This window comes from Triticum urartu, chromosome 4A (assembly GCF_056163025.1).
Source record: "Triticum urartu cultivar PI428250 chromosome 4A, HENAU_Tu73, whole genome shotgun sequence".
Lineage (NCBI taxonomy): Eukaryota > Viridiplantae > Streptophyta > Magnoliopsida > Poales > Poaceae > Triticum > Triticum urartu.
In genome coordinates, this window is record NC_141876.1 from 129,136,495 (window position 1) to 129,159,815 (window position 23,321).

Sequence of the window (23,321 nt, forward strand, 5' to 3'; positions counted from 1 at the left end):
CCGCCAAGGAGAAGGCCGAGGAGTGGCGCCGCATCCGCGCGGAGCAGGCAGAGAAGTTCATCGATCTCTGCAGCTCCGGCAAGGACGAGTGAGCGTCCGGCTCCTCCACGGCGTCGTCCAGTTGCCATGACCTTGCCGCCGTTACCCCCTAGTACTAGTTTAACGCAGTATGTAGTATAACTATGCTTGTAGTTTGATGAACTATGTAGTATGCGATGAACAATATAGTATGTGTGATGAACTGTGTTTGCGCAATTTCTCCCGCAAAAGAAGTTTTTCAAATTATGCAGGTTTAGATATGGGTTCTGCTCGGACGCGTATGTTTTTGACCCGCAAAAGCGATTTTCGTAAACCCGCAAACACATTTTGTGGGTCGTATTTTTGCAGGATCTGCTAGAGTTGCTCTATGGGCGGTATCATGAGATATTCTTCCTAGATCAGCCAGTTACTACTACTACTATTCGTAAGCTACGTATCAGAATTTAGTCATGAGTTAGTACTACATCCACCCGAGACATACTACCAGGTGCTATTTGCCTATTTTGTTTGATCTACATAGTAATTCTGTTAAGAATTATTCTACAGGCTTATACTAATTTATGCACAATTTATGGACTCATGGCATCCATTACTATGCGGATTTCTTAACGGACGCCGCCCCTGCCCATGCCTGACGCCGCCGCTTCCCTGGCATCTCCTGCAGTCTTGCTGCATCTTCGAGACGCCGATAAGTCGTACAGTCGCCCCTACCCCCCCCCCCCCCCTCCCGTTCTTTTCACTTCACCTAGCTCGGATTTGAGCTCGCCCAAGAGGATGCAGTGACCGGTGATGCGTCTCCAACGTATCTATAATTTATGAAGTATTCATGCCATGTTTACAATGATTTTATATGGTTTTAGTGCATTTTTATATGATTTTCATGAACTAACCTATTAACCTAGTGCCAGTGAGTTGTTGTTTTCTGCATGTTTTTGGTTTTCCAAAAAATTCATACCAAACGAAGTCCAAATGCACGAAAATTTATGATGATTTTTTATGGACAAGAAGAGACCCATAGAGCTTAGGAGGACTAGATGGTGCGTCTGGCCAGATGTGACTAGGTCACAGGGATGCCAGAACATGACAACGAGAAAGAACAAAACCAGTAACAAGGAGACTGGTATAATGAGCATGAGACTGACTCAAGGGGATATCGGTATATCTCATCTTGGGTTTCATAAAGTATCACGAAGCAAAGGGAATAACATACGATAACAAAAGGTTCACTCGAATATCATTCGTGTATTCATAGGGATCAATATGGATTTCCACGGTTCCCGCTATTGATCATTGAACAAAAGGGAGTTCGTTCACGTCGATGTTTTACCGAATCTACAGGGTCACAAGCTTAAGGGAATCACGATCTATTGAGTGCTAGTGGAGTAAGAGTTATGAGGAAAAAAAATTCTCGCAATAGTTCTGGGAACATCGAAAATAGTTTCGAGAGAAACCGAAAGCTTTTCAGGGTTACCGAAAGAGTTTCGGGGTTTATCGGGTAATACTAGGAAATGATATATATAGGCGAAAAATATTTTCGAAGACTTTAAATAAATGATAAAAGGTTCTAATATTGATTATGAGGCTTTTAGAATTTATTTGATATCAACGGCTAAAGAAAATACTAAAAGGCCTATTAGGGAAAAGTTAATGGTCCCTAAGGTCCATTAGTGAAGGCGCCCCAACGGGAAGCCGAATTGGGAGGTGGAGTTGGACAAAGAGGGGATAAAATATTACTCCCCTAGGCCGGTGCACGAAGAGGGGAAACCCTTCCCCAAGTTGGCCACCCCTTCCTCTCTCCTCAACCTATGTATACTAGAGGATTTTGGTCTCTGGAGACACAAGTTTTGGAGCCTACTCTAATTCTCTAGTTGTAGTTCTAATTTAGAGTTGATCTAAATTAGAGGGAGACCTAGTTCTCTCTAATCCTCATAATAGAGAAGCCATGTGCGGTTCTCTTCTTCTCTCTCTAATTCTCTGGCGACGATAGCTCCCGACGATGAAGCGCTGCAAGATCATGAATGTTGTACGCTTGCAACCTATAGAGAGGCCGTGCTTTTGGTCTTTAGTTTGAGGGATCGTACATGAACGGTTCTAGGGACTTCATCAACAATCTACGCCAACTCTTCTTCCGCTGCAACTCAAAGTTGGTAACTATCCAATCTAAACCTCTAATGCATCTTCATAGTGTTCCTGGATCGTGATCGTAGGACGGTTTTTTTCTACCACCTTTCCCAACAGTGTTCTGAGTAGTTCCCTTGCGTTCTTAAGGATATGGGAGAATGCTAGTTGTCAAGTGCAGTATTTAATTAAAGTAAAGGTTGTTGATCAATCTTGTTGTAGTGTAATTCTCTAGTGGTGTTGTGTGAACCTTGACTGCATAACACTTCATCTTTATATTGTGTCATAATATGGTTGGATGTGAGGTTGGAGTGACAGGTATTACCGTTTGCTGAATTAATGAGTTGTGACGTAAGGGTGAATATGGACCCTAGAAAAAGTTATAGCTATGGTTGGGTATTTACATTAATAAATCTCAGTATTTGAGTAACCCATTGAAAGAACAATCATAAGTATGTGCATTCAATGGTTTTGATACATACTAAATTAGACTCTATCCCTACAATATTGAATAAGCAACAACAATCAATGCAAGTTATATATGAAAATTGACAACTATATCGTTATCCCGCCGTCTTCAAGAATATTTAATCATCATAAGTAACACAACCAGCTTGTCTGACAATATCAAGAATTAAGCCACTTGCCGCACTCTTTAACAATTTTATTGTTGCTCGCGTTCCATTGTTTCACTACACCATAAAACACAAAATCATCACACCTTTTAGTACTTGCAGTGAAACCTTGTTATTTTTGCGCTTACCATTCTTTCAACTTCTTGTGGGATCAATACTCTTACTTATCAAAAAGATCTACAGTTGACTCTTCTACACATGTGGGACATCAAAGCACAACCGGAAAGACCCCACACACTATGGTTGCCTCTAGCCGATGGCCCAACATCAGGCACCCCCGCACAAGCGAACAAAATAACACACGGGTCCAGGGCAACATGAGGCAGATGGCAGTCGACCAACATCCAACATTCGAGCAGCCCACTCTGACCACCTAGCTCCCAACCAGCACCTTGAACCGTCCGGCATGCACACGCACAACCGGGTAGGCTTCACGCACGGGCGTACCCTGCTGGCATGAACGAAACAACCCGGCAAGGGACAAACAATGCTGACAGGCCAACCGACACACGCGGGGCAATGCATCTGGCAACGCAGGCGAGCACAACGAAAACCACCACAGAGAGGGGGGCCCGGCCGCACACGACCCACGTGTCATGGACCCTCGAGGAAAAGCAACCAGGTGCGGGGCGCCCCCGGAGATCGGATGGCCGAGGGCGTGTGAGGGAGCCATATGCGGGAGGCGTGTGCGAAACAGATGGCGAGGAGGGCACTCTCGTGCCGAAGCCCCTAGGAGATGAGTACTCCAACATTCTTTACATGAGTATAAGGCCAACTCCATCGCGCGACCCCAAACGGACGTCCGTTTTGTTCGGATTCTGTCTGTTTGGGTAGGGCAATGAGGTCGTGTTCGGGCCTGTCCTCGGATGCGGTGGCCGTGCGTCCAGCGCGCGGACGCATCCTGGCCGCATCCTGTCCGTGTGCATTTTTCTTTGCAAGTCTTTAACTTTTTTTCATTATTCATTTTTGGTACATGAAAAATACATCATCACATTTTGACTAGTAAAGCAAGACAAAAAAATAACCACAAGAATACATTTTAGAAGATACCCAACTTCCATAACTGCTCCCTTAAGTTGGGTTAGGACCTTCTCGATGCACTCATTGTTGATCTGTGGAGGAGGCTCGATCTAGCATCCTCCTTTCTTCTTCAAGCCAGAAGTAGATGTTGCTTCCTCACACCTAGTGTCGTGTCTAGCCTCTAATCTAGCAACAAGTGCACTTGTCTCATTTACAACCTCTATGCTAGCTAAAAGTGCACGGACATGTACTAAATTTCGCTCTATCAATATATCGATGTACTCTTCTCCCCAATACCAAAACTTGCATCCATGCTACACAATAAAATTTGAAGTTAGCACAACTAGTCAAATCTAGAGCACAAACCGAAGCTAAAAAGAGCACATACCCCATCGTTTAAGCACTTGATAAACACCCATTCGGGATGTTCCGGCGTTGTAGACATGCGGCGCACGACCATCCTTGGGCAGTGGTCGCACTTAATGAGTGGCAACGGTGCGCCGACGAGCTTTTGGGCAAGCACCGAGCCTGGCCGACCGCCATTCGTGTATCTGCCGACGGACCACCGACGATGCAGATCCGAGCGGCTAGAGGAGGAGCCACTGCCTGCATGTGGCTTTGCGGCCCTACCAGTGCCTTTCGGCGAGGTGCCCGGCCAGTCCATGGCGCGGCCCGGCCTCCCACAGCCAGGCGAGCTCAAGACCGACCGGATCCGCCCCAAATCCGACCGGCGGGTGCGCAAGCCAGGTGGCCGTGGTTGGGTAGCTCCGCGGCGCCGAGCAAAAGGGGTTGGCCGAGCGCGCGTCCAAACTGCACAGCTGCAATGGCGGCGGCGGCAGCGAGGGGAAGAGTGGGGAAGAGTGAAGGGGGGTGCGGCCGGAGGGAGGGAGGAGGGCGGATAGAAAAAGGCCCGCCCTGTGCCACCGACGGGCAGGCCAGGGGAGGACACGCGAAGACGGCCCGCGCGTCCGCATGGTGTCCATTTCACCCCAAAAGCGGCACAAACTTGGACTGCGGATGGGTCAAAAGCGGACACAAAACGAACAAAAGTTCGTTTGCTCCCGCGCGCTGGGCCGCCTCGTTTGTCCGTTTTACCCCAAACGGACGAAGACGGACAGGATAGGGTCGCGCGGTGGAGTTGTCCTAACCCATCCACTATCCACTTCCATCCACTACTAATAAAAGAGCAAACATTATCTTTGCTAAACGCACCCCACAAAACATACACGGACCCACTACTACCGCATGATTATCCCCACTAATCTATATCCAACGGCTAGCCTTCACCTGATATGTTTTCTGATGTGCACTTACTAATTTACATTGACTGACCGTACTCCACCGTGGAGGAAAACTTCCATGCGAAAGCAAACACAATCCCTACAATCACGTATCCCCCATTCCCACAAATAATAATAGACCTTCCAAATCCAAATCCAAAAACAAGAAACATATCCCACCGATATCCCCTTGCCGCTCAGAAACATCATCGCCTTCGCCTTCCTGGACGGCGACCTCGCCGCACGAAAACACCGCCGCCTTCCCTCGCCGCCCTCCACTGGCCATTAGATGCGCGGCTGCTCCTGCCTCACCTTCTCGCTGCAAACAGGTCGTCAGTTCCTTGCATCACCTGTGCCATCCTCTGAAAACATCAGGCAAGATTTTAATATTACACATTTCTTCTTGTTCTTGCAAGTTATCTTCTAGCTTCCTTGTGCTTTAAGAAAATGCAATCTACAGATTTATGACAACATAACTTGAATCTAATTCTAACTAATATATGCTTCCAGTCAACCCTCTTGACAGATTTTTGACTGGAGTATTCAGTCTACGAAGTCGACGTTATGACTTCTCCAAATCACTCGGGGGCACGCACCCCATTTCAGGATATAAGCAACATCCATTCCTCGGGTAACTATCAGCCAACTGAGCGCTTCTTTTTTTCTGGGTTGATGAACACTTCTATAACGAATGTGCTAATTTCCATTGTATATTTAAACAGACCCTAAAGAAATTAAGAGGCAGAGGGACAGAGAATATTATGCACAAAATAGAGAGGACATTCTGAAAAGACGTCGTGAGGCACGTTTAAAGAAGCAGAATGATAAACCTCTGCCGAATGATGAGCAAAATGTGCCACACACACCCCTAGCCATGTCCCAAAGTAAGTATGGCCATATACTGCATGCTTACGTATTATTCAGGTAACTTATGATACTCTAAATCATACATGTAGACCCTACGGAGCTGAAGAGGCGACTGGATAGGGAACGGTATTCACAAAATAGAGACGAAATATTAAAGAGATAACGTCACGCCTACAGAAAAGAAAATGGCTGACGCTTCCGCCGATATCAGTGTCCATGAAAATGAAACACAAACACCAATGTCCATACCCATTGGTAATGACGATCAACCAACTACAGTGAACCCTATTTGTTGATACTAACTAGCTTTCTCATCTATGTTGTAACGTCCCGAGACCGATGTGCCAGTTGTTCTCCAGTTATTCGCTGTTGTTATGTTATCGTTGCTTGCGTGTCATGCATTGCATATCTTGTCATCATGTGTATTGCATCATCATGTTTTCAAAACTTGCATCCGTCCGGGTTCTCCCCGTTCCTTCCGTTGTCCGTTCTGAGTCCAGACACACTCGCACGCGCCCGCGACATGTCCGTAATAGTATTTTATAAGTGGCCGGAAAATGTTTTCGGAATGGGATGAAAGTTGGCGTGTGGTCTTATTATAGTATAGATAGACCGCCTGTCAAGTTTCATCGCATTCGGAGTTCGTTTGACGCCCCAATGATTAACTATAGCGCCATTATAGCCGGTCTAACGACGGACGTTTTCGGTCTCCGGAAACAGATGCCGGGCCCTCTCTCTCTTTCTTCTTCCCCTCGCAGTCTCGCGACAACCCACCTAATCCATCCTCCTTCCCCTCTTCGCTTCCGGAGTTGTCTGATGCGACCGCACGGTCCGAAACCCTCTCTGCACAGTGCATCGAACCCCTCACGTGCGCGTCCAAGATTGTCCCGGACCTGACCCGGGCAGTCGTCACCGTTGGATCCGGATCATCCCCGAACGTCTACAAAACGTCACCGTTTTCTTATTTGGACTCCCTAGCCTATTCTTTCTGAACCGTCCGATTTTGATCGGAGGATCCAAACTCCCTCTTTTCCTATTTATAGACCACCACCTACCAAATCTAGCCTAACCCTAAAACCTAGGAGGCTTGTCCCTCCCCGCCGCCACTCCTCCCACATCGGGATCCCCTCCCGATCCAGTTCCACCCAAGACGAATCACAGCAACCACTTTCCTTCCTCGTGTTCAGATCCAGCCAATCCATCCGAGCCTCCTCTCGAGCTCCCTCAACGCCGCCATGCGAGAGCTTCGAGCAGCTTCGTCTCCTGCCTCTGCCACCTCGTCTACGGCGACCTGCGCCATCCCCGAGCACCTCAACCTTGCGCTGCCTCCAGGAGCCACCCAAGGAGAGCTTCGCGCTCATGTGCGAGCATGCACATGAGATTCTACGCCAGTGCCTCCCTTTACCTCTCCTTTTTTTTCCTCTCTGTTCCTCTCTCTCGCTCACGATCTCTCTGCCTCTCACCTCGCCTTCCTGCAGGAACGAACAGCGCCGCCGCCCATGGAACTCCTCGCCGTGGCCATGGAGCCCCAAGTCCCGCCGCCCTGGATCGCGTCTCCGGCAACCACACTCCCTTAGCCGCCTCCCTCGCTCCAGCTCCGCCGCCCAAGCTGCGCCGTCGCCTGCCGCAGTCTCTGTCATCGTCGTCTTCGAGGGTTCCTGACGAGGACGGCGCCCTCCTGTCCGTCTCGAGCGCGAAGTCCCTCGCCCGCACCTAGTTCCATCGTTGTTGCTCTTCCGCAAGCCGCCGCCGCGCCAAGTCCCTCGCCTCGCCGCCGTTTGCCACGCTCGCCGGAGCTCTGCTCCCAGCCGCCAGCGCCCCTGTTTAGTGCGAGCAGAACGAGCGCCTGCATCGCTCGGTCCAGCCGCGCGTTGACCGCGTGCGCCCAGCAACCGCCTCAGCCAGGCCCAGTTCGTCCCGGCCGGCCAGTCAAGCCGAACCACTCCAGATCTGGGCCTTTGGCCCATGGTGAGCAGCACACGAGCCCCTATGCAATGTGGGCCGGCCTTTGTTTCGGCTCGTATAGTTTTTTTTAGGATCTGCGATTTATCTATTTATCCAGGAGTCTGCAGATTTACAGAAAACCCCTCATAGTTCATGCATATAATAACTTATTAACTAAGCATCACATATAAAAACTTAATATATGAATCTTGCTTAGAATTTTGTGTAGATTAATAATATGTCACTTTCATCCATGTTTAAAATGTTTAAAATGTTGTTTGCATATATTTTCCCCTATGCCATGTAAAAATGATTTAATTCATAACTAAATAACCGTAGCTCCGATTCTAATAATCTTTATATGTAAATGGGGTAGAATTTTGCCTAGTTTAACACAGTGGCCTTATTTTGCATGCTTAACAACTCTAAAATTATGTTTAGGGCAGAACAGTACCAAACCTAATATATGCACATGAGGAGTTTCCGGAATTGTTGTTCGTTGTTTCCGGCCTCATTTAAACTTGACTAGATAGGTAGTTTTCATTTGCTCCACCTCTTGCCATGCTTATCAACATTTAATATTGTTGAGTACATAAACGAGAGAGAACTAAATAAGTCACATTGTGTTCCACTTAACTTGTAGTGTTGTTTGTGTACTTTGCCATGCCATGCTTCATTAAACCGGACATGCATCATACTTGATTGTGCATCATGCCATGATTACGTGTTGGTTGTTTACTATGTTGTGTGCTTCTTTCCGGTGTGGCTTCTTCGGGTTGGTTCCGATAACGTCGCGTTTGTGAGGACCCGTTCGACTACGTCCGTTTGTCTTCTTCATGGAATCGTTCTTCTTCCTTGCGGGATTTCAGGCAAGATGACCATACCCTCGAAATCACTTCTATCTTTGCTTGCTAGATGCTCGCTCTTTTGGTATGCCTATACTGCGATACCTACCACTTGCTTATCATGCCTCCCATATTGTTGAACCAAGCCTCTAACCCACCTTGTCCTAGCAAACCGTTGTTTGGCTATGTTACCGCTTTGCTCAGCCCCTCTTATAGCGTTGTTAGTTGCAGGTGAAGATGAAGTTTGTTCCTTGTTGGAACATGGCTATGTTGTTCCTTGTTGGAACATGTTTATTTGTTGGGATATCATGATATCTCTTATTTAATTAATACATCTATATACTTGGTAAAGGGTGGAAGGCTCGGCCTTATGCCTGGTGTTTTGTCCCACTCTTGCCGCCCTAGTTTCCGTCATACCGGTGTTATGTTCCCAGATTTTGCGTTCCTTACGCGGTTGGGCTATAATGGGAACCCCTTGACAGTTCGCCTTGAATAAAACTCTTCCAGCAATGCCCAACATTGGTTTTACCATTCGCCACCTAGCTTCTTTTTCCCTTGGGTTCCGCGGACTCAAGGGTCATCTTTATTTAAACCCCCCCCCCCCCGGGCCAGTGCTCCTCTGAGTGTTGGTCCAAACTAGAGTCCTGTGCAACGCCCCCTCGGGAAAACTCGAGGTTTGGTTTTAGTTGTATGGAGAGCTCATCTGAGTGTGCCCTGAGAACGAGATATGTGCAGCTCCTGTCGGAATTTGTCGGCACATTCAGGCGGTGTTGCTGGATTTGTTTTAACTTGTCGAAATGTCTTGTAGAACCGGGATACCGAGTCTGATCGGAATGTCTCGGGAGAAGGCTTATCCTTCGTTGACCGTGAGAGCTTGTCATGGGCTAAGTTGGGACACCCCTGTAGGGATATGATCTTTCAAAAGCCGTGCCCGCGGTTATGGGCAGATGGGAATTTGTTAATGTCCGGTTGTAGAAAACCTGAAGTTGACCTTAATTAAAATACATCAACCGCGTGTGTAACCGTGATGGTCTCTTCTCGGCGGAGTCCAGGAGGTGAACACGGTGTTGGAGTTATGCTTGACGTAGGTTGTTCTAGGATCACTTCTTGATCATACTTTTATCGACCGTGTTGTGCCTTCTCTTCTCGCTCTAATTTGCGTATGTTAGCCACCATATATGCTAGTCGCTTGCTGCAGCTACACCTCATACCTTTTACCCTTCCTATAAGCTTAAATAGTCTTGATCGCGAGGATATGAGATTGCTGAGTCCCCGTGACTCACAGATACTTCCAAAAACCAGCTTGCAGATGCCGTTGAACCGTGCAGATGACGCTACCAAGCTCAAGGAGGAGCTCGATGAAGATCTTGTCCTTTGTGTTGTTTCGTTCTAGTTGATCAGTAGTGGAGCCCAGTTGGGGTCGATCGGGGACCTTGTCGCATTTGGGGTTCTTCTTTTATTTTGGCTCCGTAGTCAGGCCTTGATTGTATCTGGATGATGTAATGCTTTATTTATGTATTGTGTGAAGTGGCGATTGTAAGCCAACTATGTATCTTTTTCCCTTATGTATTACATGGGTTGTGTGAAGATTATCTCATTTGCGACATTACTTTCAATGCGGTTATGCCTCTAAGTCGTGCTTCGACACGTGGGAGATATAGCCGCATCAAGGGCGTTACATATGTAGACCCTAAAGAGATACAGAGGAAAAGGGACAGGGAGCAGTATGCACAAAATAGGGATGAAATATTAAAACGACAACGCCTATCACGTAAGCAGAGAAAGGCTACTACGACCCTACTCACCAACGATAGCACCGTGTCACACACACCAGCTACAGGACAATCCGGTGTCACCCAGCTACAACAAATAGCGTCTGAAGGTTCTGTGCTACCATAACATATTGATTGCATGGTGTTATCTTATCGAATATAACAAAAAAAAATTTACTGATGTTATCTACAATTTTCATGCAGTAGCATCAAATATACCAAATTCATCTCTATCAGCTGAACATGCCCCCACGACAAGGAGAATACTTTAACATACGACGAGGAGTCCGATTGGTTGCACCGGAATGATGCATATCAGATACAACAAATTGGTGGACGCATTAGAGCTGTTGCTATGCCTCTTGGTCATAACATGCAATCAATCTCCACCGTCGTAAGAGATATTGCACAAGGTATGCTTTAATGGCTTTGGTTTGTAATCTTCTAAACAAGAACAAAACTATAATCAGCTTCTGAATGAAAGTTACTGTCAATTGAACACAATGCAGAGCCTCTCACACAACTTTCAGGGGTTCAGGCACCCCAACTTAGCAGAATACGTAACCCATATTTCTCAATTCAAGGTCCGGTTTAGTTCGTCCATTTAGTTATGGTGGAAGTGTGTCCATAGTGTTTATTTGACCGCAATTCCTGGTTCTCTTTCGTCTATTCAGGTATAGAGCCTTTTAATGGCTCCAGTCAACCAATGAAGACGCCAACTAATGATGAGAGACGCCCTGCAGAACCGTCTCCAGATGATACTCAAAGCACTCAAGATCTACAAAGTAATTTTTATGACCCTAGACTACTATAGTACCTGATTTTGTATGCTCTACTTATCTTGTGGTTTTTCGTAGTGGGCAACGACCAGATAGAAGATCCATATGGAATATTTGAGCCTGTTGTTCAACAACCCAATTTTGAAGGTACATTATATGTTTAGTCGTTCACTGTTCAGGTTCTTTGTTGACAATTTTGTGGCATTTATGTTTGACCAATATATTGCCTACTAGACTGCTTGGCGCCATTGCAAAATGGAGAATCTGTGTACCATGAGCCTGATGAGGAAGCTAGAATATTTATGGCCGAAGGTATGTCCATTGTCTATTTCCGAATTTACCATGAGCCTCATAGGTCTTCATTCATAATTTAATATATATTGTTCTTTAATGCTAGGTCTTGCTTATGAATCTTACCAACTTGGACGCCCACGAGCAGCACCAGTATCAAATACCGATGAATTCATTTACCGAAACCTACCTACAAAGCACCATGTCCTAAGAAAGGTTCCCGACTGCCGCCATTGTGGGGCATTGCGGTTTCCATTTGAGGGCCCAGCATTTTGTTGCAGAAAAGGAAAAGTCAATATTATTACTCCAGACGTTCCAGAAGAGCTGAAACGGTTGTTTACAAGTCAAGATAATGAGGATGCTAAATATTTCAGAGAGCATATACGGTATTTCAACTCGCACTTCTCATTCACAACTCTAGGAGTCACTCTTGATCGTCGAGTAAGCACTGCGGCAGGAACTGGAGTATATACATTTCGTGCATGTGGTGGCTTATACCACGCTCTTGATGGTCTGGTGTCGGCTGATAATGGACCTCGCCATTTGCAGCTCTATATTTATGATACAGATCAAGACTTGGTTCACAGGGCTATGAGGTCTCCAGATCTTAATATAGAACTCATACGAAAGATTCTGCGAATACTTGAGCATAACCCTTATGCACAAGTTTTAAAGAGTCTAGGGTCTGTTCCAAATCTAGATGAGTATAGGATCTCACTAAACACGGATATCAAATTGGATCAACGAAGGTACAATGCCCCAACGACTTCTCAGGTGGCAGCGATATGGGTTGAAGGGAGCGACCCAAAGAATTGCTTTGATAGAAGTGTTGTCGTACATGGAAAAAAAAGAAGACCGGCCCCTATATATTAGAGCATACTATGGGTGCTACGACCCATTGTCATATCCACTATTCTTCCCACATGGGGAGACTGGTTGGAATCGTAGGATGCCATATGTTGGCCCCCTCGATGACACCACACAATGTTCGTCGGGTGACCCTGCACCCCAAGTAAACCAAACCTCTGATTTATATACAGGTATGAGGTTCATTATTCATTTATATACTTGCTATTTATGAATGAAGACTTATGTTCTCATTTTTCTGTTATATGAAAACTTGATTACAGAAAGTGAACAAGTTGGGAATTTTGAACCACATGAAGACCATGCCACGGATTTACCTGCAGGTATCGGTCATCATTGCTTATTCTTCAATTCTTATGTGGTCAATTATTATCTGTGCAAACAACGTATTGAAGGTGAAATGTTGTCAATCTTGTAGATGACACGACCCAATATTCAGCGCATAATACTGCACCACAAGTAAACCAAACCTCTGATTTATCTACAGGTATGATGTGCACTATTAATTTATATACTTGCTATTTACAAATGAAGACTTATGTTCTCATTTTTCTATCACATGAAAACTTCATTACAGAAAGTGAACAAGTTGGGAATTTTGAACCACATGAAGACCATGCCACGGATTTACCTGCGGGTATCGGTCATCATTGCTTAATCTTTAATTCTTATATGGTCAACTATTATGCCTGCAAACAACATATTGAATTTGAAATGTTGTGAATCTTGTAGATGACAATGAATATAACCCAGATGAGGATTTTGGTGACAATGAGGTGAATGTAACAAAGGCCAGGAAATTTGTTAGTGCGAGGGAGTACTACTGCTTCAAACTGCAGGTCAGGAAGAAGCTTTTTAACATCATCTTGTTCGGGGCGCGCCTTTTCCAACAGTGGGCTGTTGACGTGTATATCAAGATGGAGACTATGAGGCTTGACTGGTACTCAAAGCCGGAAAATCAGAAGGTTATACGCGCTGACCTCTACCAGGTAACGTGCTTTTGTATATTCTAATAGATCATAATGCAACGACTTTATGGACATTCCATGCTTTTCTATAACCTTGTATACTATTATAGGGTCTTGTTGACACTGTCGTTGTCGGCGAGTCACGCTGTGATCGGATTGGCAAGAGAATCATGCTCCCACGTACATTTCCGGGTGGTGACCGTGACATGCAACGGAGGTTTCTAGATGCAATGGCAATAGTCCAGTGGTGGGGTAAACCGGATTATTTTATCACAATGACTTGCAATCCTTATTGGGAGGAGATAACTGAGAAATTGTTGCCTGGACAACTGCCACAAGACCGTCCAGACCTGGTGGCAAGAGTATACAAAGCTAAACAACGAGATATGATGGACTTACTGACTAAAGGTAAGCATTTCGGAGAAGTTGCGGCTTATGTACATGTCACGGAGTTTCAGAAACGAGGTCTCCCGCATGAGCATATACTTCTAATCATGAAAGCAAAAAGAAAGTTAGCGACCCCGGATGCCTATGATCGGGTGATATCTGCAGAGATACCTGACAAAGAAAAATACCCCATTCTACATGATCTAGTCATCAAACACATGATGCATGGACCCTGTGGTGAGTTGAAAAAAAGTTGTCCTTGCATGATTGATGGACAGTGCCGATTTCATTACCCGCGAGATTTTTGCAATGCCACACAACAAGGGAAAGACTCATATCCCATCTATAGAAGGAGGGACGATGGACGTGGAGTTAGGATCAGAGGAGCAAATTTGGACAATAGATGGGTGGTCCCTTACAACCCTTTTCTGCTTATGCGATACAACTACCACATTAATGTCGAAGCATGCTCAAGCATCAAGGCAGTCAAGTACTTGTTCAAGTACATCTACAAAGGGCATGATCGGACATCCTTTGCATTCAAGCAGGATATCATCAATGATGGTGGAATCATCAATGAAATCCGACAATATAGAGATGCACGATATGTAACTCCTCCAGAGGCTATTTACAGGATTTTTGGTTTTAAAATGTTTGGTGTCAGTCCATCTGTGCTGCAGCTCCAGCTTCATTTGCCAAACATGCATACAATTGCATTTAAATCTTGTGAAAATCTGGAAGATGTTCTCGCTCGACCATCTTCTTCCAAGTCCATGCTTACCGAGTACTTTGAGATGAACCGAAGGTTTCCAGAGGCACGAAAATGGTTGTACAGAGAGTTTCCAGAACATTATAGATGGATAGCTGGAAACAAGGAGTGGCAGAACAGAAGAAATAAGAGATCACAGATTGGAAGGCTTGTGTATGCACACCCTGCTGAAGGAGAAAGGTACTACTTGCGTGTCCTACTAAGTCATGTCCGGGGTGCCACTTCATTTGATGATTTAAAAACAGTAAATGGCAAGGCATGCAGTTCCTTCAGGGAGGCATGTGAGCACTTAGGCCTCATTGAGCACGACAGGACTCTTGATGATTGCATGACGGAGGCAGCCACATTTCAGATGCCTTGTGCCCTAAGACGGTTGTTTGCGACTATACTGGTATTTTGTGAGGCAACAGAAATCCGACAAATGTGGGACAAGCATCTAGCATCAATGTCTGAGGATTACCGTCGTAACCAATCCAATGAGGCAACACTTGAACAGATGGTGCTTAGGGATATCAGGGATATGTTGCAATCCATGGGAAAGGATATTACAACCTATGGACTTCCAGATCTGGTTGAGACCGATGGTTCTTATGATGGTGAGCACAGAGAGGTAACAGAGGAGAGGCAAGTCACCGTGGACAAAGAACATCTAGATCTATTTAGCAGTTTGAACGGTGAGCAGCTGGCTGGTTTCAATGACATAATGGATCATGTGATGAACCAAAAAAGTCAGGTGTTCTTTGTTGATGGTCCAGGAGGCACTGGGAAGACGTACTTGTACAAGGCATTGCTTGCAAAGGTGCGTTCCATGGGCCAAATAGCAATTGCAACTGCTACATCAGGTATAGCGGCGTCGATAATGCCTGGAGGACGGACTGCACACTCTAGGTTCAAAATTCCAATAAAGCTCACTAACAACAGCATGTGTAGTTTCACAAAGCAAAGCGGTACAGCGGAGTTGCTTAAACAGGCGTCCTTAATAATTTGGGACGAAGTCGCTATGACAAAACGTCAAGCTGTTGAGACGCTTGATAGATTGTTGCAGGATATAATGGAATGTCCTTTGCCGTTTGGGGGAAAGGTTGTCGTCTTTGGTGGGGATTTCAGGCAGGTCCTTCCCGTTGTGGCACGTGGGACAAGAGCGCAGATCACAGATGCTACACTTCTGAGATCATATTTGTGGGAGAAGACCCGCAAGATATGTCTCACGCACAATATGCGTGCACAGGCTGATCCTTGGTTCTCCAAATACCTCCTAAGGATCGGCAATGGAACAGAAGAGACAATTGGCGATGACTATGTGCGTCTCCCTGACGACATTGTGATCGGCTATACTGAGGATGAAAAAGCTATTAACACGCTCATTGAAGATGTCTTCCCATCGCTGCATGCCAATGCTAGATCGAGAGAGTACATGAGCGCACGTGCAATTCTTTCGACCAAGAATGATCATGTGGATGACCTGAATGATAAGATGATCTCCAGGTTTCCATGCGAAGAAAAGTTATATCATAGCTTCGACTCAATCGAGGATGACTTGCAAAATAATTACACAATTGATTTTTTGAACTCGATCACACCAAATGGCTTGCCACCGTATGTTTTGAGATTAAAGGTCAACTGCCCAGTCATTCTGCTTCGAAACCTCGACCCTCATAATGGCCTATGCAATGGAACACGACTTATGATCAGAGCCTTCCAAGATAATGCAATCGACGCGGAGATTGTTGGAGGTCAGCATGCTAGAAAGAGGGTGTTTATACCTAGGATCCCTATGTCGCCCTCGGAGGACATCTCACTTCCCTTCAAACTTAAGAGAAAACAGTTCCCCATCCGCCTAAGTTTTGCGATGACAATTAATAAGGCACAGGGTCAGACCATCCCAAACGTTGGTATTTACCTTCCTGAGCCTGTATTCTCACATGGTCAGCTATATGTTGCATTGTCAAGGGGAGTGTCAAGAGAGACGACATGGATTTTGGCCAAGCCAAACAAGGAGGTTGATAAATCCGGGAAAAGCACCAAGAACATTGTCTACAAAGATGTTTTAGAGAGATGAGGCGGGTGTGTCATTCCATTACTTCTTTGCAGCTACTATGTTGTTGCATCTATAACTATTTTTGGAACTAACATTATTTGTTTTTCATTTGCAGGTTTAGCCTACCATGATACGGTTACATGTATATTTTATGGATACATGCACATGATATTTTATTGTACCACACAGCACACTTTTGGAAGACAAATTTAGTTTCAGGGGCGAATTGGGGTGCCGCTGAGTAGCAATTACTTCCATTGTGTATGCCTCATTTTGTAATATACAATGGTACAATTTCTCAGTGCAGAAAAACGAGTAAACATATGTATGTTCCACAAGATCTCTTTATGCTGTTTTAAATGCAGAACATTACTGCATTTAAATATGTCAAAGGCTGTGAAACTCGCCTTCGTGGAAAGCTACCAAAGGTAATTTGTCCCAGGCACCCATTTGTAGGGAATACTTTTTACTTGGAACTGGGAAGAAGCTACATTCCAGGCACCCATTTGTCCCAGGCATGAAGTTGTGGACACCAACCAAACTGGCCCTTTATACACGCATGAATTTGATGTGGTATGATTGAGACGTGAACCTTGACCACAAATTCTAATGCTAAAATGTTATAAATTGTTTTTTCACTCTTCTACATACTAATATCATTTACATAAGTTTAGTCTCAATTCTCAAATTCCCAATAGTCATGTAGATACAGATATATAAGTTTAAAAGTTTGAGTACGCACACACCCAACTGATAATATCTCTTGACCGGAGCGAGAAGCACGTGCAGGTAGTAATTAGTATGTAATAATTAGTGCTAAGGAGTGACAGCATGCTGAAACAAAACCTGAAAGCTAACCTTTTTCATATCACCAAGTGCAAATGCTTTATTTTTGCCTTGAAGAAATCTACAACTGCTACAACTCCAACAGTCTGACCTTCCCAAGCTACATCCTGCAAACAAACAACATTCTTAAGAATGGCTTGGCAGAAGTTAGCAACAGGTCATCATTACCTCCTGATGTTTATTTGGCATGAACATACATAACCCAGTTTCCTTTCTTGCATGTATGACTAGAACTGAAGTGTGAGAAGAAAAACACAGGAATTGCCCACTCCAAACAACAGACACACATAAGCTATCCCGCACGCTCAAACTGATCGACATCTATTTGTCCTTTCTAAACAACCAGAAAGAATGAATCTTCATGTGAAAGACAAATAACATAAAAATAATAATGAACTGGTTATATTAACCGGAGAGACTAAAGAGAACCACAAAGTGCCAAAAGAGTTCACATATATTCAGGACAGGCTTACTCCAAGATTAGACAGTAGGAAAACAGGATCACCCAAATTATATTTTTTCTCTCCAATTCGAAAACGACTCTCATGCTCAAACCTAGACTACTGAGCTACATAAGTATTGTACTGGAATGGATAGCAATTAGGATTTAGCAAGCAGATACAGCCATTTTCAATCTAAAGAAACTTTTAAGTGTGTGGTCTCTCATTACAGGATGCATTGTACACTCAAAATTCTAAACTGCACCTAATAAAAAATCATCATTTAATTTAATATATCATATAACAGATGACCGCCTGTTATTTCTGCTCAGCATACTTATCAGAACGCAAGTATCTAAGTCATCATTTCTTCGGCTCACAAATTTGCAAGATCATCAGAACAGTAAATGTGTTACTGAAACACACACACACACAATAAAACTGACATGAGACACCAAGATAAAACTTGATCTCCAGATGCAGAAACTCTACCATGAAGTAATATCATTCTGTCATACAATCCCTTTCTTGCAAGTCATGCCCCAAGTTACCATTTCTTACAGTAGCCTCTTAAGAGAAAGGATCCTGACTTTCTATCAATAAAAGCACCACTGTGTGTGTTCACCATCCAGCAGTGATATACCGTTTGTTAAACTCGAGTTCACAGTTGCGAATGCCTGAATCCACAAGTACCTGGAGCAACCGACCACGTAGGCAAGCTGGGAGCGCCTTCTCGGAGCAGGTGTGGGAGCGAAGCACGAGGTCGACTATCACGGTGGGCACGTAGACGAACTGGAACTCGGCCCGCTCCGAGATGCCCGCTGCCGCATCGTTTCCAGGATGCTCCTCTAGCTCGCATCTTGATCTGCGCTGGAACATGTGGACGGCGGCGACAGAGTCGATCTAGGGAAGAACGGCGGGGTTAGCGGCAAGGTGAGGTCGTGGTGGGGAGAGAAGGCGGCGGGCCGAGGCCATGGTGGGGAGAGGAGGCGGCGGCCGACAGGGCGAGGCCGTGGTGGGTAGATGAGGCAGTGGGGAGAGCAGGCGGGGCCACCATGGAATGGGGAGGGGAGAGAGTGAAGGTATGAGGAGAACAGGTAGGGAGCGTCTGGCGTGTCTTCCTTTTTTTTTTCTTGATCGATGGCCCACTCATTTTGGTCAAGTATTTAGTACTTCCTCCGTCCGAAAATACTTGTTCTCGAAATGGTTGTATCTAGACTTATTTTAGTTATAGATACATCCATTTTATCAATTTTTAGAACAAGTATTTTTGGACAGAGGGAGTACTATAGGTTATCGCAAGAAAAAGTATTAAGTATAGGGGTTCCTTTGTCAAGAAAAAGTATAGGGAAAAAATATATGCTTTGTCGAATTCAATTTTTTACTTATGGATAGCTTTTTGGTCATTTGGTTTATATTAGGGTCGGATGTTGTCCAATTCTTTTTTCTTATCAGGTGTGTCCATATGGCTGTCTGGTTGTGATCTTTTTCACGAAATAAGGGTTTAACAAAATATTCAGTCATGATATTTGTAAAAAATGATTGTTCTTATTGAATATATTTAAATTCTGTAATCATGCAAGTTATCTTGTGGTATGTGGATGTTATATTTTATGGAGTAGTATTTTGTCTGACACTCAATTAGGTATTTTTCGTTCTGTATCATTATGGTTATTCTGTGTTGTACTATTATTTCAAAACTAACTATAATTATCGGTTAATAGGCTCATATGACATATTTTAGAAAAAACTACTCCCTCCGTTCCAAAATTAGTGACTCAACTTTGTACTAATTTCAGTACAATGTTAGTACAAACTTGAGTCACATATTTTGGGACAGATGGAGTATTATTTTAGTGGACTCGGAATTGAATGGTGATAATATAAGAAATTGAGACTTTGGAAAATGGCGAAAATTACACAGACGTCACGATTGTATGATTCTGGATAGATCTCCCCCTAAAAACCTCAAAACATCACATATATCATCTAAAGTTTAGCTCATCACGCATGCATTTCTCCTTTGACCGTCTGTCAATTCAACAAACTGCGACTTGATAGATGAACTTTGCTTGTGCATCAGCATGCTCGATGATGTCCCTTTACTGGAGTAAGCGATATTTTTTAAATGGCTTGGTAAAAAGACTCTCTAAAGGAGAAATAAGACTTAAATTAAATATTTTTATAGACTAGGATACGTGCGTGATACGTGCATGCTTACTAGTGTATATAGGATTGCAATAGACAGCGACGGTTCACTGGCCATGATGGCATTTGCAAACGCCGTGTCCGGTAGTTTTAGTGTTTGGGATGTCATTTTTTATTAAAAAACATGGCATTTTGTTTAGTTTAGTGCATTTTCCCCCCGAAAAACTGCCACCGTCACAGCTTGATTATGTGGCTACGAGGGGGTTCGCTTTGGATTTCCTCCTGTGAATGGTCGCCAAATAGCATTAGGGAATATCCCTTAAAAACATTAGGGAATATGCATGCATAGTACTCCTACTAGTACTAGTACTTGTAATAATAATAACAAGCAGTTACTCTTGCTTAACCGTCTCAACTTCTTCCCTCCACGGATCCAAAACCTCCACGCTAACCCAACTCCGAAGGCGAAGCGAGATCAATCACCCACCCCCACCCACGCCCTATTTAGCCCCGTCATCAGACTTCTATAATCTTGAGCACGCTATACATACACGATACACAAAAACAGAAAAAAGATCAGGACGACCCCGACGCGCCACCACCTGCTCCTCCCGGCGGCTGCCTGCTCGACTCGATTCCCCAACCGCAGCAGGGTAGGTTTGATTCTCAGCTCGCTTCCAGTTTCGTTTCTCCCCGTGAGCCTCGGATTTCGGATCCCGGCGTTCCCTCACCCCCCTTGCTCGAGCTTTCCGATTCGTTCGGTGTCATCGCGCCTTCCCCGATCGATCCGCTTCCTCATACTGTTGATGATTCTGTTGGCCTGGCCCGGTCGATTCGATCGGCTTTACCGGTCGGTTTCATGGCTCCTTTGCGGCGTTGGCTTTGTTGTTATGTGAAATTTTCTGAAATTGGAACGGAGATGTTACAGGCTCAGCTGCTGTTCATGAGACCAATTCACCCCTTCCGTTTTCCTGCGGTTTCCTGATCAAAATTGATTGATGGGTTTGCTAATTCCGTATGTGTTAATTCCTATTTTTTGCAGGTCAACGACAGAACCTATCGCGCGATGGGCTTGGGACTGAGATTGCCGTTCTTCCTACTCCTCTTGCTGCTGGTCAGCCTGGGAGCCGCACAAGGCCGGAGCACAGGTATATCTCACACAACAGCCCCTTTCCAATCCCATGATGCTAGTTATGTTGTTTATTCATCTCTAAATCGACATCAGTGGCTTGGGGTTGGAATTAGAACTGGAATTAAGGATACACCTGTTGTGAAATCTTCTTATGCGAATTCGTAGTATTGGTGTCGAAATTGAAGTTGTCATATCGTCCAATTGCTTCCATGATATCATGTGCTTGTAAATCATGCATGGCTGTATAAGGATAGAATTTGGACAGCCTATGTCATTGTTAACATCGTCAACTTCTAGTATATGTTGATGCTTGGTTTTCTAATTCCTTATTATGCTGTTAGTTCGCTTTCTGTAGTTCAAGGCTTAGATGGGGAATGTGCATGAACAAGATACACACATGAATACATGATAGTGCATATCATCTTCAGTGTTAGAAGGTTCAGGTTTATAGAGATATTCCTCCTTGTGTTCGCAATTGTTCTGGCCAGTAACATCTGATTTGTTTGTTCCCAGTTTTTCTTGATATCCAGGAGGAGGCTCGAGGCTCTGGTCAAATCATCAAGGATCAACTAACTTTGAGCAAAATTCCCGTGCGTGTTGAGAGGGGCAGCCCACTATGCCCAGCTTGTGAGAAGTTTACAGAGGAAGCTCTTAGCTATCTTAGTCAGAAACAATCACAAGATAAGATGATGGAGGTCCTTCATGAAGCTTGTTCTCAGACATTCTCGTTGGAAAAGAAGGTAGTAATTTTGAACACTTTGGCCTGTAATTCATTACATAGAGTTTTAGTTACTGTAGAAAGATTGATGAAAAGATACTATATGCATAGTGATTATATTTTCTTGATAAAAAGATACCCTAAACAGAAATAGTTTATAGATTTTTCTAAGCAACATTCTGTCTCTGCAGTGTGTTGAGTTTGTGGACTCCTATGCAACTCTCTTATTTGCCAAGATCGCTGAGATCAAGCCAGAAGAGTTCTGCAAACGAAATGGCCTCTGCAGGGACAATGCTCTTCTGTCTGGTGTGAGAAGTGAGAGCACATGCGTGTTTTGCCACCACCTCATGGATGAAGTTTTGTCCAAACTGAAGGATCCTGATGCTGAGGTATTTCCTTTATCTCACTTGCATCGTTGGTGTCTTCACCTTTACCTTGTGTCTGCCTTTAATAATTTCCATATGATATCTGTAGTTTGAGATAATTCAAATTCTCCTCAAGGAGTGCAAGAAGATCGAAGGTCATGAACAGCAGGTAAGCTATATCCGGCTCATCTTTTAAAAACAAAATAATGCGCAAAGGAGACATCTCAGCTTCTTCGGTTAATGTTCAATATATAGCACGCAAAGGATGCACAGGCTGATAATTTTCTTGTTCGACAGTGCAAACGACTGGTCCTGCAATACATCCCTCTCATCCTGGTGAACGGAGAGAAGTTCCTCGAGAAGAACGATATATGTACCATTGTCCAAGCGTGCGATGCTGGCAAAAAGACAATGGTCGGGCCATTCTCCGAGGAGGGTTTGTTGCGTGATGCATGAAGGTAGAAAGACCACACCAGGCTGCGTAAACCCAGACGAAACATTATGCACTAGTTCTTCCTTGTTGTACATAGGTGTCCAAAAATTCGTCTGGCTTTTGCCTTGTACTGCTGCTCCTGCATTCTGTGGATGCTTTGTATTATAAAGGGAGCGGCATGACAAACAGTTTATTATGTCAACTTGAAGCCGTGTTGTACTTATTACTTCGTCAGTGTTTAATTTGTAATGACATTTGAACAACTGTAGATACTAAATCGAGTTTCAGTCTGTCTGCTAATAATGGGGCTCTAGTCTCGTCATATGCCTTGTTTTGACTATGAGATTTCGGTCGGTGAAGAGCTAGATTTTCTGTCCCCTTTGCCGTTGAACATGCTAACAAGTGGATTGCCCCTACCAAAGAGTTGGTGCCAAATTTTTGGTTGAGGTTTTGCTTGCCAATGGATTGGCCAGTTGGCTAGAAAAACTTTGGCCAACTACCATAGAAAATAAAAAAACACTATTGCAAACATTGGTATTCTATACATAAAAAACATGTTAATAAATGCATGCGGGGACATGATTTTCTGAATTGTCTTTATGCAACGAAAATATCATGAG

General features: G+C 44.4%; 3 protein-coding genes and 1 pseudogene across 3 annotated transcripts; 3 read left to right on the top strand and 1 right to left on the bottom strand.

Annotated features, from left to right (window-relative positions):
* Window positions 1-4,991: 4,991 nt before the first annotated feature.
* On the bottom strand, window positions 4,992-18,992 carry LOC147975098 (uncharacterized). Its single transcript, XM_087517980.1, has 3 exons — window positions 18,599-18,992; window positions 17,478-17,572; window positions 4,992-5,411 (listed from the first exon to the last, which is right to left on the bottom strand). Exons 1-3 carry the CDS (start codon window positions 18,762-18,764, stop codon window positions 5,199-5,201), a joined length of 474 nt encoding a protein of 157 aa, XP_087374106.1. The 5' UTR covers window positions 18,765-18,992; the 3' UTR covers window positions 4,992-5,198.
* Window positions 9,377-12,671, top strand: LOC147975099 (uncharacterized; annotated as a pseudogene).
* LOC147975100 (uncharacterized) lies at window positions 13,596-17,466 on the top strand. Its single transcript, XM_087517979.1, has one exon. The coding sequence runs from the start codon at window positions 13,596-13,598 to the stop codon at window positions 16,638-16,640; it is 3,045 nt and encodes a 1,014-aa protein (XP_087374105.1). The 3' UTR covers window positions 16,641-17,466.
* Window positions 18,993-20,528: 1,536 nt separating the features above from the next.
* On the top strand, window positions 20,529-23,023 carry LOC125551085 (uncharacterized). Its single transcript, XM_048714234.2, has 6 exons — window positions 20,529-20,706; window positions 21,096-21,201; window positions 21,699-21,925; window positions 22,095-22,292; window positions 22,378-22,437; window positions 22,566-23,023. Exons 2-6 carry the CDS (start codon window positions 21,120-21,122, stop codon window positions 22,722-22,724), a joined length of 726 nt encoding a protein of 241 aa, XP_048570191.1. The 5' UTR covers window positions 20,529-20,706; window positions 21,096-21,119; the 3' UTR covers window positions 22,725-23,023.
* Window positions 23,024-23,321: the final 298 nt, after the last annotated feature.